The following is a 19,164-nucleotide window of genomic DNA, read 5'->3' as shown; positions in this document are numbered from 1 at the left end:
CATTGACTTTTAAACAATATAATAAAATACGATGAAACAGCTGAAGCATTTCATTAAATCTCAATAGCTGAAAAAAATAGGAAAACCAGTATGTGGCTGGAGGTTATTTTTTGTGTGAACATCTTTTTGGAGTTCGGTAGTACGTTTTTTTTGTGTGTGTTTGGAGAAAAATTCAGTAATTAAGCCATTGTCAAATTTTCCCATATGCTTGAGAAAGACAAATTAATTAAATATACAACAGCGTTGCCTTTTGGACTGTGGCCTCATTTACAGCAAGGGCCATAAATTAGATGGAATAAATACTTCAATGTGTCGGCAGTAGAGCTGCTACGTCAGAGCCGCTGGAAGGCTGGTGGGTGGAGAGAAGAGTGTTTCTTGATAATGATAGTCACGTCTTGGTCTGTCTGGTAACCAATAGAAACCAGACATGATGTAACACCAGGATGAACTTGAACTTGGGGGACTTAAAAAGGGAACAATAGACCAGAGTAATCAATAAAGCATATTTCTGTGAAGGATTACAGCACTGCTCTTGGATAACCTTGCCTGCCAGGCAGTGAATAGTAAGGAGTGGGAAAGAGCCTTGTTTTAATTTCAGACGATGGGCAGAAGCACTGAGTGCAGTTAAGTAGGAAGAAGGTGCTGTGTTCAATTGCACCCCCTGCTGACAAAAGTTCATAATGTTTTACAGGGAACGTGGGCTTTTTAATTAAGAATGCTGGCAGTAGCACAATTTTCACTTTAAGTTGCATTCTTTCTTGCTCACATTAACTGTAAGCCCAGTTTGTAAAAGGTTGTCCTGGCACATGTTGCATCCATTTCGTTGTTTCTCTTTTGGTTTTAGAAAGTTCCCTTTTATATGTTAGAGATGTATTTTCGTAGAGTAGTAAAATATGGGTGATCAAGTACAGTGATGGTCAAATCGATGCATCAGGTATGTTGATTAAAGTTTTTTTTAAAAGCTTGGATAAAATAGTTAAAGTCCCTAAACGTTTAATATACGTCAGCTGTGTGACAAGAATGGTTAAATTAAATATGCTCCATTGGATGTAAACCAATTTATTAAAACTACACAAATGCATGTGTTTTTTTCTTTTGAAGATAATACATTGTATGAAAGACATTCTGTTACTAATTTTTTTCCCTCAAACAGTACTTTCTCGTCAATTAACAAAGCAGCTTAAACGGCAAGATTGAATACCAATTTTCACAGTCTACATACGAAGAAATACTAGCCAATAGCAGTTCTGCTGAAGCTGCAGTATTCCCTTTGCATTGATCTGCTAATTGATGTTGAGTTGCATTAAGATCTGTGCACTCAAGCTGATTTTGAATAGAGAACCTTGCACTTTTAACTTTAACCTGTTCCCGCACAGACAGTATGGTAATATAACGGTTATGTCACTGCATTCTAATCTAAAGTGTTGGATCTTCAGAACATGAGTTCAAATTCTATCATGGCAGTATGATAATTTGAATTCAATTTTTTTAAAATCTGTGATGAAGTCGGTATTAATAACCAAATTGTGTGACAATCTGACCATTTCATGGAAAATACAATGATACCAACACCATTTATTGGGAGATAAATCATCCATCTTCACCCAGCCTGGACCATTAAAAATCCAGGTGCTCTGAACTGCCCTCTGCAGTGACCTACACAGTTGCACTAAACTGCTACAAAGAATAGGAAATGCTGGATAATCTCAGCAGACCTGGCAGCATCAGGAGAGAGAATGCAGCAAATGTTTCAAGTTGGGAGGACTCTTTGCCAAAGCTACAAAGAATAGACTGCTGTGTTTCAAGAACAAAACCAACTACCAACTACTCAGGGCAACTATGGATTGGGGGCAGCACGGTAGCACAGTGGTTAGCATGTTGCTTCACAGTGCCAGGGTCCTAGGTTCGATGCCCGGCTTGGTTCACTGTCTGTGCGGAGTCTGCACGTTCTCCTCGTGTCTGCGTGGGTTTCCTCCCACAAGTTCCGAACGTCATGCTTGTGAGGTGAATTGGGCATTCTGAAATCTCCCTCAGTATACCCAAACAGGTGCTGGAGTATGGCAACTAGGGGATTTTCACAGTAACTTCATTGCAGTGTTAATGTAAGCCTAATAAATATTATAATATAGACACTAATAAATATTATAATAAAGGCCTTGCCAGAAAATGTCCACATTCCGAGAACAGGAAACAATTTTCTTTGAAGTTTAAATTTTCATATAGTCAGGTAATAGATGGGTTAAATTTACTGCTGGCAGTAGTAGCTCCGGAGGCAGGCCAGAAAGCTCGGAGTGTCAGCCCCACCCCAGGAGTTTCCAAGAGCCCTGACGTGATTCTCTGGAGCAGGCCCATAACCCAGGGAATTGGTGCCAGGCTCACAGTGGCAGTAAGGCAGGTCCTGGCAAGGAGGGTATTGAAAAATGAAAATCGCTTATTGTCACACATAGGCTTCAAATGAAGTTACTGTGAAAAGCCCCTAGTCGCCACATTCCGGCGCCTGTTCTGGGAGGCTTGTACGGGAATTGAACCTTGCTGCCGGCCTGCCTTGGTCTGCTTTCAAAGCCAACGATTTAGCCCTGTGCTAAGCCAGCCCCTATTGGTGTTGGGGGGGGGCGGGGGGGGGGGGGGGGGGGGGGCAGTCAAGCAGTCAAGTCCCACCATATCAGCTGGTGAATTTAAATTCAATTAATAAATCCGGAATTGAAAGCTGGTTTCAGTTAGGGTGGTCACAACAACAATTATCAATTGTTGTAAAAACCCATCTGGTTCGCTAATATCTTTTAGGGAAGGAAATCTGCCAATCGTACCTGGTCTGACCTATATGCGACTCCAGACCTACAGCAATGTAGTTGATTCTTAACTGCCCTCCAAAATAGCCTAGCAAGCAACTTAATTCAAAGGGAGTTAGGAATGGGTAACAAATGCAGCTTTGCTAGCGATGCCTACATCCCATGAAATAATTAGATCATAGAAAGATCTTCGAAGGAATTTCTTTACACAGGGCATAATCTTATCAAAATTTGGAAATGTGTCAAGCTCAGACAGAAAACTGAAGTGTAACTCTCCAGTTGTACAGACCAGTTTTCTCATGGAATTCTGAGCCACTTTGACAAAAGAAATGAGTGGGTGTGGTTTACGCCATCACTCTGGTGGGGCGGGGCGTCATAGAGTCAGGAACCGGCTCCAAAGAGATCGGGGTGCCATCCTTCTTCAAGATCAGGGAAATCGCTGCCTGCGCCAACATGGCCAGCAATACCCCTGGGATAAGGAAGCACTGAACATGTAAAACAACCGTGGGATCAACTGACCCGCACATTTTTAATAGGTTTTGTTCGGAAACCCATCAAGACCCGGAGCTTTACCTGACTGTATTAATCCAATACACTTCATAATCTCCCCCGCTTCCAACATTGACTCCAACTCCTCCCTTATCTCCTGCTCCACCATTGGGAAGGACAACCCATCCAAAAACTGCATCATTGACAATCTCTGTTCTAGAGACTCTGAGTTATATAGCTCTCGATAAAAGCCCTCAAATGCTGCATTAACCTTCCATGGGACGGAAACCAACCCACCACCCAAGTCCCTCAGCGGGTGTGCTTAAAGATGACTGGCCTTATCCCACATTCGTAAAAAGTCCCTCTTGAGCATTGCGACTGGTTCACTGCCTTGCCCGTCGAAAGCAGCTCAAATTCCGTCTGCAATTTCTTCCTACTCGCCGATAACTTCGGCATGGGGAAATTGAGTACTGGTGGTTCACCTTGAGGATAGAGTCTACCAGCCTCTCCTCTCCACCCTTCAAGATTTATCCTTATGCGCCCTGTAGGAGATTATCTCTACCCGAATGAAGGTGAAACTCCCCAATAGCGGAGGTTATATTCTCATAGAACCCCTTGTCCGCTGTGTCCAATCTTCACGGAGGTTGTTAAGAAGGCCCCGGCTCCAATATCAAGTCCACAAAATGCAAAGCATGATCCAAAATAATGATCGCTGAGTACCCCGCCCCCTTCATCACAGGAAAAAGACACCTACCCACCACAAAGAAGGCAGTCTGAGTGTAGACCCAATGGACATGAGAAAAAAAGCTAACTCCTATCCTTCTTCGGATACATGAAGCTCCATGGGTCTGCCTTTCCCTCAAGCCCCCCCCCCAATGTCCATCTGTTCCATAAAAAACAATTACGCCTTTGCTACCCCTGATGGATTCAGAGACTCAGGACTCGACCTGTCCAACCGAGGATCCAAAAAACAATTGAAGTTCCCTCCCCGCAAAATTGGTTGATGTGAATCCAGATCCGAATAGAAGCTAGCACCGTGTTGATAAATGATGTATCATCTCAGTTTGGTACACACACGTTAACCAACAAAGTCAAGGCTGAGGCAGTCGCAACAATTTTCAGCCAGAAGTGCCGAGTGGATGATCCATCTCGGTCTCCTCCAGAGGTCCCCAGCATCACAGATGTCAGTCTTCAGCCAATACGATTCACTCCTCGTGATATCAGGAAACAGCTGAAGGCTTTGGATACTGCAAAGGCTATGGGGACTGACAATATTCCGGCAATATTACTCAAGACTTGTGCTCCAAAACTTGCTGCATCCCTAGCCAAACTGTTCCAGCACAGCGACAACACTGGAATCTACCCGGCTATGTGGAAAATTGCCCAGGTGAGGCCTGTACACAAGAAACAAGACAAATCCAACCCAGCCAATTACTGTCCTTACCGCCATATCAGTCTACTCTCCATCATTAGCAAAGTGATGGAAGGAGTCATCAACAGTGCTATCAAACGGCACTTACTCAGCAAAAACCTGCTCACGGATGCTCAGTTTGGGTCCTGCCAGGGTCACTCAGCTCCTGACCTCATTACAGCATTGGTTCAAACACGGCCAAAAGAGTTGAATGCCAGAGGTGAGGTGAGAGTGACTGCCCTTGACATCAAGGCAGCATTTGACCGAGTAAGGTATCAAGGAGCCCGAGTTAAACTGGAGTCAATGGGAATCAGTGGGAAAACTCTCCACTGGTTGGAGTTGTACCTGACACAAAGGAAGATGGTTGTGGTGGTTGGTCGTCAATCATCTCAACTCCAAGACATCACTACAGGTGTTCCTCCGCCATTGGCAAGTATATTGAATTCAATAGGTCCGATGCCCAACCACCTTCAGCTGCTTCATCAACGACCTCCCTTTCATCATAAGGTCAGAAGTGCGGTTGTTTACGGATGACTGCACCAATGTTCAGTACCATTCATGACCTCAGATAATGAAGCAGTCCATGTCCAAATGCAGCAAGACCTGGACAATATCCAGGCTTGGGCTGACAAGTGGCAAGTTACATTTGTGACACACAATTGCCAGGCAATGACCATCTGCTACAAGAGAGAATCTAAGCATCGTCCCTTGACAGTCAATTGCATTACCATTGCTGAATCCCCCTGAATCAACATCCTGGGGGATAGCATTGATCAGAAACTGAACTGGACTAACCATATTAATACTGTGGTTACAGGGGCAGATCAAAGGTGAGGTATCCTACAGCGGGTAACTCACCTCCTGACCCCCGAAGCCTGTCAACGATTTACAAGGCACAAGTCATCCACTTGCCTGGATGAGTGCAGTTCCAACAACACTCAAGAAGCTCGACACCATCCAGGACAAAGCAACCCGCTTGATTGCTCCCCCTTCCACAAATGTTGAAACCCTCCATCACTGACAAACAGTGGCAGCCGTGTGTACAATCTACAAGATTCACTGCAGTAACTCATCAAGGTTCCTTAGACAGCACCTTCCAAACCCACAACACTACCATCTGGAAGGACAAGAGGAGCAGATACATGAGAACCCCACCATATGGAGGTTCCGCTCCAAATCACTCACCACCCTGGCTTGGAAATATAGCGTCTTCACTATCGCTGGGGCAAAATCCTGGAACCCCCTTCCTAACAGCATAGTGGGTGTACCTACACCTTGGGGACTCCAGCAGTCAAGAAGGCAACTCACCACCACCTTCTGAAGGGCAACTAGAGGGATGGGCAATAAATGCTGGCCTAACCAGTGATGTCCACACCCGTAAATGAATTTTTAAAAACTAGGACCACCGACTTGCCTGTCAACGACCCATGGACAGTCAGAGACCTCCCACCTGGGTCAGTCAGTATTTTAGCAGTTGGAAAAAAAACCTTGTGTTTATCAACACTGCAGCCTCAGGCCCTACCATCGAAACCCAAATGGTATACGTGTCTCACCCAGCTATTCCTCAATCTTGTTTGGTCCTTATCCACATATGGGTTTCCTGAAAAAACACCACATCAGCCTACAAATTTCTCAGGTGCACAAATACCCTCTATCTTTATACTGGGCCGTTTAGCCCCCTTACATTCCAAGTGATCAACTGGACAGGGGGTCTGCTACCCACGCCACGCCACCCCCCCCCCCCCCCCACTCCAACCCAGAGTCAGCCATTCCCACCTTGTGGGGTAATCCAGCAGCAACTCAGTGAACAATGAGTGCTGATACCAGGCCCATCCAAGGTGGCCGCCAAACCCACTATAAGACCAGAACAAAGACAAAGAAACAGTCACCATCAGCAGTCTACCCCTCCCCTCTGCCCCACCCCTCAATCACACCTCCCCTCAATACCACACCCAATTAAACAAACAGCAGAAATGAGAACAAAGACCCCTATCCACTCCCACTCCTACACCCAATCCCAAACAAAACAAGAACAAAAGTCCTAAACTCATTACTTAAAAATACCCTAAAGCAATGAGCTGCAGATACACCCACTCTTTCGCTCCCATTAACCAACTTTATAACTGGCAAGGTAACCCACACTCAGAGTAAAGACAGAAAGGTAATCAAAAGGCAGCACGGTGGCGCAGTGGTTAGCACTGCTGCCTACAGCGCTGAGGACCCGGGTTCGATCCCGGCCCTGGATCACTGTCCGTGTGGAGTTTGCATATTCTCCCCGTGTCTGTGTGGGTTTCACCCCCACAACCCAAAGATTGTTAGGTGGATTGGCCACGCTAAATTGCCCCTTAATTGGAAAAAAAATAATTGGGTACTTTAAATTTATTCAAAAAAAAGAGAAGTAATCATATCAACTACCAGCCCCCACCAACCTTCAACTTTAATACAAAAAGAGAGAAGGGAAATAAACAAACACCCATCCCACAAAAAAACACAAAAATACAAACTCCAAATTTGCCCAGAAAACCCCCATCAAATTCCCATAAACACATGCCCTTCCACACAATACAAAGACCTCATAATAAATACAAATCCAAACGCATCTCACAATGAACAATTATTTTGCCCCAGTCTATGTCTCTTTACATTCTCCGGTGCCTCAAAATAGTAGTATTTTTCCTTATAAGTCACTCGGAGGGGTGCAGGGTATACCACCCGGATTCGCACGTTACTTCTGTACTACATAGCCTTGGCCGCACGCCTTCTAGCCAGTTCTGCTCCCACGTATTGATATAACCTGATGGCTGGCCCATCTATGGTCCTGATGGTCCTTCACCAACCTCAGGAGCCGTTCCTTCTCTTGATAATTGTGGAACCTGACGATGATCGCCCATGGTGGTTTCCCAGATCGGGGCTTCTGCCTAAGTGACCAATGGGCCTGGTCCAATTCGGGAAGGGATGGCAATCCTCCCTCCTCCACCATCTTCCCAAACCTGAGGCCCTCCAGACCCTCCGGTAGCCCCATGATTCTCAAATGTTGCAGCTTGTAGCGGTTTTCCAGATCGTCACCTTGGGCTGTATTGACCATTAGCCTGCACTACCATTGCCATCTCCAAGGAAACAATCCAGTCACTCTGCTTCAAGACTGCCACCTTCACCCCTTGTATCACCGCGCCTTGCTACTTTACCTTCTGATCCGTCATGTCCAAGGCCAAACGAATGGTGCCTAGGGCTCCTTATCTTGCCTTATCAAGGTCATCAAAGACTGCTTGCCGTTGCATCTTGAATCGTCCACCAAGAAGCTTGCCAGCATCTCTGCCATCCTCAACGTGGCCAGAGTCACGGCAGGAGCTTCCTTCATTTTCCCCTCCAATGAGGCTCGAGGGGCTTTTGAGTCAACAAAGAATCTTTTTGTCCATCTGCTGCCTTGTCTTATGTTTTTTGGGCGTTACTTTTGTGTGGGAACCTTATCCCATTGAATTACTCAAGTTTCTCCCTAAACAATACCCAAAAAACTGTGAAAATGGCCAAAAACAAAGTGCCCTGGTGGGAGCCACCGCATGTGCAACTTCTCACCACATAGCCACCACGGGAAGTTAATGCGCCCAAACTTATTTGTAATCAACTTTAAATTCTGTAAAATTGTTATTCCTGGATAAGTTTTATTAAGCAATTAGCACATCAGTCTCTTTGCTACAGAAAATAAAATCCACACAGAGGCTTGTATAGCTATAATCAGTTTACACTTTAAAATCAAACCTTGCTTATGTAAATTACCTGTTTTACAGCATTCAGATGTTTCAACAAACCAGTTGGAGCCATGTCAAGAACAATAGGATGTGCCCTCAAGAAACAAATAAAACCTAGCAAATAAATGTAGCAATCATGTAAACTCCTGTAAATAGGATCCAAAGTGTACTTAAAAATTGAGTATCTGATTTTCAAGTATGACGATTAACTAATTGAATGGCAGAACAGGCTAGCGAGGGGCTGAATGGCCTGTACCTGTTCCTACGATGATCCTCAGATTCTTGTCTTGCACTACACAGTTAACATTGTAAAAGTGTTAAGAAGAACAAATTCACATGAAAACTGAATCATACACCTTTGCCTTTCTTAGAATATATTTTGTGAAATAAAAACTTTGACAGTAATAAAAATGAAAAATGTTGCTAATGCGTACCAGTTCAATTAACGCCTGAAAGCAAAAACTAAGTTAATAATTCAAGTACGACCCATCAGCAAAATTATCACAGTTAGGCTCTGACCTGCTATATGCATTTGAAAGGGCAAATGGTAATGGTTATTCAACTCTCCTAACAGTGTTCCTTTTAGGATCTTGAATAAAGTACATATAATGCACAATGTCAAAGCTTATGCTCGTATAAAGAGCATAGAGTCATTATTGTGAATAAGATCGATGTTCTATTAATGTTTCATCTTCTACTTCAATTTAACTGCTGCCCAATTTAAGTATGTTTTGAAAAAGCTTTAAGAAATGAGAGAGCACTTTTAGTATGTTCTATCTTACTGATTGCTATCTAAACTAATCCTATGTTTTTTTTTCTAGTCCTGGTACCTGGGATAAAGGCCATAGCTTCCCGCCACCCAGCAGACAGACCACCTGACCCCTTCCCAACTCTGTAACATGGGAGCAAGACATCTTTACTTCAAGCTGTGGGGGAGGGGAGATCAATAGAATTTCAACAGAAGAAATGACATGAAACAGCACGCCTAAAGGCTGAATGATGAAGACCATAACAATGGATTTACTTAATAAGAACTGGTCATACTCATCATTTTTGTTACCGTGCTATTGATATGGAAGGGTCTGTTCCTGAGGAACTGAAATACTTAGGCTCTGTTATAAATTTCTGAAGTGTTTTAATAGTAGAACATAGGCATAGCAAGGTAGTTTCTCATACCGGATAGAAATAGTCCGCTATCACTGACTGTATGATTATTACACAATTATGTAGAGTCTAACTATTTCAGGCTATCTCCAGCAAACAGGAGACCCTCAACAAGTAAAATATTAGTGAAAGATGATGAAACACATGCGTTTTGAAGTTCCATAGCTAAATCCTGCAAGATATGAAATGCTACAAAATCATGGAAATAGCTAGGGCAGCTTTCTCTGCAACATATCACAAAATACAGCTCTTCTTTTTTTCCCAGAAAATTAATTAAACGCAAACCCAGCTATAGACTGACAACACATCAGTTATGGCTCCGAAAGGCATCCTGAAAGGTATATAAAGTCAAGCATCTCACAGCAAGAAGATTAAAATGCTGCATTCACACCATTTGTTTTTGTTATTTTTCTCCGACACGTAATAAGAAAAAAAATGCTATAAATAAGAAATCCATGCAAACTGGGGAGGATGGTCTGCTTTGATTGAAACTGACAGGAATCAATCAAAAAAGGTTTAATTTTTTTGATTAATTGAGTAAAGTGCAATTTCATTGGATAGTTAAATATCTTTGTATGATAGAGATTGTTGAAAATTCTATTTTTGTTTTCCAAGTCCTCCCACCCCAGGACTCTAAACTATCGGGGTAAAATCATAGCCTTGCAAGAAAAAAAGGGGAGCTATTTTTTGCTTTTTTTATTTTTTTTAAAATAAACTTGCATCCCTCAAGTAAACTGAAGGAAGATTTAAAAAAAAATTAAAAAAAAGCTAATGGTGCTTTTACCAGATCATGTAAACTACATTCAAAATTATAGCTAATCGTTGTTTTAACTAAGCACATAATAGAAAATCGCCACATTGTACGACAAGTAAATTTCTTTCCAAGCTCAACGACACAGTACATGGATGAAGATCTTGACGAGTTTTTCAGTGTTCCACCTTAGAACACTGGAATTCAGATCCACATGTTATATCTAGGAATCTATCCGTATCGATTTAAGCAACTTGTACATGTAAGTAAAAAAAACAAACACTGCATTGAAATAGATTTTTGACCAAACAGCAAAGCAAACCCTCATCCATGTTATGAGGTGTGCTTCGCAAATATTTAACAACCCATTTTCCCATGGTATACCAACCGTATATATTCTCTGCTTGGCTCGCCAGCCAATCAGACATTTAAAATGCATGATCTAGTGTTAGTGACTAATTTTTATATAGATAATGTAGGAGAAATGTATAGTGCATTAAGACACAAGAAATATAATCCCTATTCCGGGCACTTGCCTTTTGAACCGTACTTGTTCGGCCTAAGAAATGGGCCTCTACTACTGTCCTATACAATCAGTAAACAGAAAGTCTTGGGAAGACACTTTTGCTCCTCACTTTTTCCCTAATGGAATAAGTTTCTTGATTTGCACGAATGATATTAAAAAAAATTCCGCATCAATGTGCCTTGCCCTGGATAGCAATTATACGTGGAATCATTGCACATGTTCCTCTAATGTAACAATCCTCTTGGGTCTTTTCCTGGTGTAGCAATCAGAGACACTTTTTAAATGCGACATTGATGTCAGCCATTGTAAAGTTTCAACATGTAGAAAACAAATCAGTTTTTCCGCAGATAGGATTAGATTTCATTGTCCTGTATGGTCAGTGCTTTTGAAATCTGTAGATGCTAGTGTATCAATATTGTTTTTGGATGTTGCTACGTTTTAATATTATTTGGTGTCTTCCTTTGTTTTCCCAGATATATGAAAAAAATATGCAATACCTGATTTATCATGTAGAAATGCTTAGCAAGTTTTACTTTAAATTTTTTTTATTTGACCAAAGTTGGTGCTGCTGTTAACGCAGTCTGTTAGGTGTTTGTCTTGTAAATTGTAAACGCTGAATGCACAGACAGGAAGGGCTCTCCTTAGAGTTGCAGTAGAACTGTGAAGCACTAAGCTGAACCCTGCTCCAACAAATTTCAGAACAGTTTGTTCACATTTGAGCCTTAAACTTTCATTCAAATCCCAGACCCATTTTTTTTCTCAGCACAGCAGACTGCAAGGAATTTGCATTTAAGAAAATCAAAAAATGCCCATTTTATATGCACATTTGAAACTTCCAAGTTTTCAAATTGTTTACTGATTATGTATATTAAAATGATTAAAACAAGTTTCTGGATTTTGATAGGTGTCTACTAAGTGGTGAGTAAGTGTTCCACAATACTGTATTGTGTGATTGTAATTGTTCGATGTAATTTCTTGTAATCCACATCCTTAGCCTTCCTTTAGCACGTAGCTGGGCATTACATTGACATATGTGCACTATAAAGAGCAGCTTGCAGTGCTTCACAGTGAAGGGAATAGCACGGACAAACTTTTTTTGTAAGAGCCTTGTTAAAAGCCAAGGTTTATGAGTAGAATTGGTTGTACATACAAAATAATAAGTAAAAGAAAATTGCACCCTGTTTTTAAAACAGTTTAAAGAAAAAGCAATAGTGCGGGCAGTTTTTTTTTTGTTTTTTTTTGTTGGTGAGTGTGATTAGTCGTGGCTGTAAAGCAAGGAAAGAAAAAAAGTTGAGCTGCCCATTCAGCAGATTTGTAATTTGTATGTTGTATAGTTGTATTAATTACACTGATTTAATCTGCCCTATTTTGTAATGCAGGAACTTTTGTAACATTGTTAAAATGAGAAAAAAAATCTGTCAACCTAGCTTAGTGGATTTTCTGATTGTTTGTTATAAGGCAGCATTCGTAGTATTGCTATTCCTCTGGGAACTGGATTTGAGTTATAAACTTTCCTGTTTCCTTTTTTGTATGTATTTAAGTACTTTATTTTTCTTCTCGATTGGTATGGCATATTCCTGTACTTATAAAGTATAGGCTACTGAAGAACCATTGTAAATGGATATTACATGCTGTATTTTTGAAGGTATTTTGTTGTTTCAAGTCTAAAAGATGCTAGGGAAACCTGAACAAATTTAAAGTTTTAAAAAATGGAAAAGTTTTTTTTAAAAAGGTTTGAAAAAGTGATAGCGTGTAGGCAAAAGCGTAAAGGATGGAACGGACTGGGGTTGTAAGTATTATTAAGCTAACTCTCTTTCACAGTATCATGCAAAGAACACAACAAATTGAGAATTCAGTTTCATTCTGGAGGTATAGACAGCATGTCATTCTGTTAATCCAAGGGATGTGTGATTTTTTTTCTTCTTCCGCTCCCCCCTCCCCCAAACCCCCCTCAAGCTGGGTAAACATTAACCCTTTGAGTATTGAATTATCTTTGCATCATTTTTAGAATGTAACCTTAGAATGTTGCCAAGGTAGAGAAAAAACAAGCTTAAAGTCTGCAACATCCGGTTAGAAATGTATGTTTTTATCTTTCGTAATTGTGCAAAACAATGATCCTGGGTTTTTGTCTGACAATAAGTCTGCAGTTCTGACTGACCGACTTCAGAGTCAAGGTTGAGCTTAGTCAAATAACATTAGAGCTAGACTAGAAATTGCCTGAAGCGCTAGATCGGCTTTTATTCACCCAAATGGAAGGGAGAGGGATAAAGACCACACAAGAATGAGATTTCCTCTCTAAAGCATAGTTTGCAGAATTAATTCAGCCTGCAGGAATATGCAAGTTCCATGACAGGTTTTCTCACCTTTTTCTTCATGCATATTGCAGCTTTGTAGTGGCAGTGTTAAAATATATACTGGACAAAAAAAAATCAGATACACAGCTTGAGACAGTTTTTTTCCTTGTGGTGATTTTTGGAATGTCAAACAATATTACACTTTGAATTGTGTCTCTGGAAATATCTTTGATAGAAGGCCTCCATGGAACAAAATACCATAAGAACATGACTTTGAGATTGGCTTGATAATATAAGGAAAGCTTTAATGGCACCTGGCAGGATTCAGATGCACTAAAATAAAAAAAGTCTTGTCTTGAGAGTAATGCATGCATCAGCGTTTGACAGTAAAATCCAGCTTCGCAGCTGCAAACCGAGGCTGTATAACGGTTCAGCTCGTAACTTAGGAAGTATTTTTAATAAAAAAGTTTAAAAAATGTTTGCAGCCAGTACCGAAAATTGCTTTGATGTGTAGCAGGTAACATTGAAGCTGTTCCATAGCACTTAATTGTAATGAATACTGTGTCATCAACTTTATAATTAAATTTACTGTTAAATGCAAATCCATTACATGGTGCTATTACAGGCTGGCAATGAAATGTGACAACTTGGGCTCACTTCACTTGCTTTATGACAGTGTAAATGTGTAGCAGTGTTTTCTGCATGGGAACTATGCACAAAATCTATGGTTAACCTTGGTATCTATTGAGTTTACGTCAATCCTTGCCTTTTGTCATTATTATAAATGCCAGCTTTAGATAAAAGAAATAAATAAGAATACCAGCATATTACCTGAAACATTACAAAAAAGTGGTGCCTGTGAAATCTGTATTATATGAATCTTCTGAACTACAATTTTCTACAACGGTCGCCTTCGCTGTCTGTCAGAACCTTCTCCTGATGATTAAGCAAATGTAAAGTAACCATACAATATTACTGCATGCTATTCCATAATGCTTATTGAGCTGTATAAATATTACTCAAGTTTATGTTAGTCATTTTTTTTTTCCTGACTTGGTTCTTGTCAGATAGTTTTAAAGATATTTCATTGAGAACACATCTGTCTATTTTTGGGGGTGTTTTCAGTATTTTTCGAGGTAATACATTTACTTTTTAAAAACATTTTCAGTATTACTTTTTTTTGTTTGTTTATTTTGCTTCACCCTAGGGGGTGGGCACAGTTCAAAATTTAGAAACTGTGTACCCGACAACACTTACCTGACAGTTACCTATAAGTGGCATCGCACGCGATTCAGTTTGATTTTTTTTTTAATGACGTCTGTGCATTTACCGTCCCATTACTGTGCAGCAGTGCTGTTTTGTCTGGGTCAGAAGCTCCTTACCCAACAGAAGGACTTACGATAACTTCAGATTTTTGGGAGCAGGTAGCACTTTAACAGGTGGGTGAATGGGTACCCATGCCCACCCCTACCTTCACACCAGAGCACGTATTTTTAAAATGAGAAAAAAAAAGTGGCTGTTTAGTTTCATGCACGGTTGAACATTTACTTTAGATGAATTCAGTAAAAATGTTATGCCTCTAGTACTGGCAATGATTCTGTTCTCGTGGTCATTTTTTAAAAAAAACGTGTATGTGAAAGTATGTTATTGGTTGAGAAACACTGTGGGCATCAATTCTTACTCAACTAAATCTCTGCAAGTTTTGAGCTGGTGTGGATTAGTTTAACTCTTGTATTCAACCATTAGTGCTACCACCTTCTCACATTACAATACGATTACTGGAAGCAAGTGCTGCATTTCCTATGCAACAAAAAAAGGAAAATAAAATGCTAATGCTACTGTACTCTGTATTCATGTCTGATTTTTATGGTCTTTAGTTACAGTGCCAAACAACATCCTGCAGAAAACTGGGGAGGGAAGCCATGGTAGGAGGTGGAATATTCCTGTCCAAATGCTTAGGAAAAATAGGCAGTATATGTAACAGGCAGCAGATCCATTTTTGTCAAAGATGAATTTCAACTGTTGTACCTCCTTACTTTGCCTCAGCACCTCTACATTTTTAAGTTTCCAAAAGTAACTGTTCAGCTTACAGTACTGACAAAATAGTGTAGTCCTGTTGGAAGTCTCATTGCAAAGCATCTTTGCTTAAAATGCTCCTTTTCCAGAAAATCTTCTATTGGGTTTTCATCCCCCCCAATTAAGGGGCAATTTAGCATTGCCAATCTACCTATCCCGCACATCTTTGGGATGTGGCGGTGAGACAGACCCATGCAGACACGGGGAGAATGTACAAATTCCACAAGGACAGTGACCGGGTCCGGGATCGAACCCGGGTCCTGGGAGCTGTGAGACAGCAGTGCTAACCACTGTGCCGCCCCTTTCTTCTTTAGGATGATAATGCAAATTGTAATTGATTCAATGCAAATTGTTTCAAGGCATTGATGAGAGAGAGAAATTGCGACATAAAGGCAACTTTTACATACAAATTAGCAGGTGTAGGCTGATTGACCCCTCAAGCCTGCTGAATATGATCACGGTTCATCTGATTGTAACCTCAACCCCCTACCCCCCTGATCCTACTTACCCCAATAATCTTTCAGCTGCTTGTAATCAAGAATCTATCTCGCTCTGCCTTTAAAATATTCAGACTCTGCTTTCACTGCCTTTTGAGGAAGAGAGTTCCAAAGACTCTGAGAGAAAATATTTCTCCTCATCTCTCTTAAATCAGCAACCCCTTATTTTTAAACCGTGCCCTCTAGTTCTAAATTCTCCGACAAGAGGGAACACCTTCCCCATATCTACCCTGTCAAGACCCCTCAGGATCTTAAAAGATTTCGATCAAGTCACCTCTTACTCTTCTAAGCTCTAGTGGATACAAACATAACCTCCCCAATCTTTCCTCAGAAGGCAATCCACCCATTCGTGGTATTAGCCTAGTAAACCTTATCTGAACTGCTTTGAAGACATTTATATATTTCTTTAAATAAGGAAACCAATGCTGTACAGTACTCCAGATGTGGCCTCACTTGTGCAAAGGGGTGAAAGGTTGTATGGGGTAGGCAGGAACATGGGGTTGAGATTATCAACCACAACCATTGTAGCGCATACCTTATTGAATGGGGGAGCAGGCTCGAAGGGCCAAGTGGCCTAATACTGCTCCTAACTTGTATATTCACAACCAACGAATGCAACAATCAATGAATGTTTCATGGTCACCAGTGTGCTACCGTGCTGCCCTAGGTCTTAACAGGGTAATATTTGGGGGTACCCCCGCAAACTCCTTCCACCAGCTTGAAAATTGGGCATTGCCCCTCCCAGGGAAAATTAGGGAGAGGTTGGGGTGGGTGGTAGTCTGATGGGAAGGGCATGCAAAACATTATACAGCTACCCCTCACCTACAAATCCACTGGTGGGGACTGTAAAATTCTGTCTAGTGTCTATAAGACCAGGTACCAAGGCTGGGAATCCAGTAATGAGTAACTCACCTCCCTACACCCCAAAATGTATCCACAAGTCAGGAGTTTAATGGAATATTCTCCACTTGTCTGGATGAGTGCAGTTCCAATAACACTCAAAAAGCTGGACACAATCCAGGTCAAAGCAGCCCACTTGCTCCAACTACAGCAGCAATTCAGACTGACCGAAATGTCCGACCAAGTCCCCATCTGCAATAACCACAGATTCACACCAGCACTCACCGACGCCACCTTCAGAAGGTGGAGACAGGATGGGTGTCATTGACAGTCAGGGATCTATACACTTTTTAAAATTTAGAGTACCCAATTCATTTTTCCAATTAAGGGGCAATTTAGCATGGCCAATCCACCTAGCCTGCACATCTTTGGGTTGTGGGGCGAAACCCATGCAAACACGGGGAGAATGTGCAAACTCCACACGGACAGTGACCCAGAGTCGTGATTGAACCTGGGACCTCGGCGACGTGAGACAGCAGGGCTAACCCACTGCGCCACCATGCTGCCCCAGAGACCTATACACTGACGGTAGGATCACAACACTGAACAAACTTGACGTAGAGATTCCAACTAGCTAAAGGCAACAACTCGGATACCTGCAGCTTAAAAACTTACGACAGAAGGAGTCAAGGACATACCCGCGACCACCACGACAGACGCTATTAGAAGAGCTACTGGACGCAGACAACCTACGTGGGGGGAACTGTAGTGACATGTACAAACGACTGCCAGAGAGGGCCGACACTGAACTGGACATGAGAAAGAGGAAATGGGAGGAAGACTTGGAGTTCGAAATAGGGTGGGGATTCTGGAGCGAAGCACTGCTCAGAGTCAACTCTACCTCCACATGCGTGAGGCTCAATCTAACGCAGCTAAAAGTGGGATAAAGAGCCCACTTGACCAGAACCCAAATGATCAATTTCTTCCCAGAGGTGGAGGATAGATGTGAACAGTGCCAAGGGGGCCCAGCCAACCACGCCCACATGTTCTGGTCTTGCCCCAGACTTGCTGGGTACTGGACAGCTGCTTTCGAGACAATGTCCAAGTTGGTGGGGATGAGGGTGGTACCGTGCCCAAAAGTGGCAGTTTTCAGGGTATCAGACCAGCCAGATCTCTTCATGGAGAGGAGGGCGGACGACCTTGCTTTTCCTCCCTCATTGCCCGTCGTAGAATCCTGCTCAGTTGGTGGTCAGCAGCACCACCCAAGGCTGCAGACTGGCTGTCCGACCTATCGGACCTCCTCCAAATGGAGAAAAGCAAATTCGCCATCGGTAGGTCGGAAGGGGCTTCCACAAAACATTGGAGCCATTAACCCAACTATTCCGGGACCTGTTTGTGGCCAACACATAAATAAATAAGTAGCCGGGGAGAAATAACCAGGACACGGCAGAAAGAGGAAAGCGAGGGAGGACCCGGGTGTGGGGGAGCAGGGTGAGGTGGCAAAACCCAGCAAGAAAGAATGGGGGGCAGCAGTGAAGAAGGGGGGAGAGCAAAAAAGGGGAGCCAGAAGGGGGAACTGATAAGAGAACAAAAACGGGGGGAGAGCACAGGGGAAGTCAACAGTGGCAGCAATAACAGCACGGCGAGAGAACACGAAGCAAACGGGATGGCGAATCGAGCAATGGCTGATGCCGATGCAACTGCACAAAAGAATGTAAAAAGCAAGGTGCCCCCTCCACCCTAGTTAGATTGTCTGTAAAAGGAGAGAATAGAAGAGTCTGGTTATATTTCCTAGAGCCTATGTGTTTTGCTTTGCAAGGTATTTATAACTTGTCCAAAAACCCAATAAAAAACATTTATAAAAAAAAGCAGCCCACTTAACTAACACCCTATCCAACACTTTAGACTTTCACTTCCTCACCACTGACGCATTGTGGCAGCAGTCTGTACCATTTGGAAGATGCACTGCTGCAACTCCCCATGGCTCCTTCAGCAACACCTTCCAAGCCTATAAACCACCACCACCAAGGAGGACAAGGGCTGCAGATACCACCACCTATAAGTTCCCTCCACACCACTCACCAGCTGACTTGGAAATATGTTGCTGTTCCTTCACTGTCGCTGAGTCAAAATCCTGGAACTCCCTAACAGCACAGTGGGTGTACCTACACCACCTGGACTGCAGCGGTTCAAGAAGGTGACTTATTACCGCTTCCTAAGGGGCAACTATGGATCGGCAATAAATGCTGGCCTAGCCAGCACCACCTACCCCTTGAAAGAATGAATTGAATAAAACACGCTCATTTATTCTCGTTACTTTTCAATGTAATGTTTTTGCTTTTCTTTTTACAATAAGGACATTGAATCACAATGTTACATTATTTGGTCCACATATATTTGTGTGTATTCCCATCATAGTCCCACTGGTAGATATGAAGCTGCTTGTCTTTAAGACAGATGTGGCATTTTATATGGATATTCAGTTGTTTAAAGTACTTTAATTCTAATTTTCAACATTTTACATTTTACAATAACAAAACGAACATTTTTAACGTATTAAACCCCCTACACAAGAAGACCA

The 19,164-nt window shown here is 42.1% G+C and overlaps 1 protein-coding gene across 20 annotated transcripts in view; it reads left to right on the top strand.

The window, feature by feature from the left end:
• nfia (nuclear factor I/A) overlaps positions 1 to 15,013 on the top strand; it is a 1,116,080-nt gene extending 1,101,067 nt beyond the window's left edge. For all 20 annotated transcript variants that reach the window (XM_072510961.1, XM_072510968.1, XM_072510960.1 and 17 more), the window contains one exon: positions 9,257 to 15,013. In XM_072510961.1, coding sequence (XP_072367062.1) covers positions 9,257 to 9,274 — 18 coding nt within the window. In that variant the 3' untranslated portion in view covers positions 9,275 to 15,013. The remainder of the gene's footprint in view (positions 1 to 9,256) is intronic.
• The last annotated feature ends 4,151 nt before the right edge of the window (positions 15,014 to 19,164 follow it).

Source organism: Scyliorhinus torazame, chromosome 7 (assembly GCF_047496885.1).
Source record: "Scyliorhinus torazame isolate Kashiwa2021f chromosome 7, sScyTor2.1, whole genome shotgun sequence".
NCBI classification, from domain to species: Eukaryota; Metazoa; Chordata; class Chondrichthyes; order Carcharhiniformes; family Scyliorhinidae; genus Scyliorhinus; species Scyliorhinus torazame.
The sequence above is the reverse complement of the archived record's forward strand: the minus strand, read 5'-3'. Positions and strand labels throughout refer to the sequence as shown.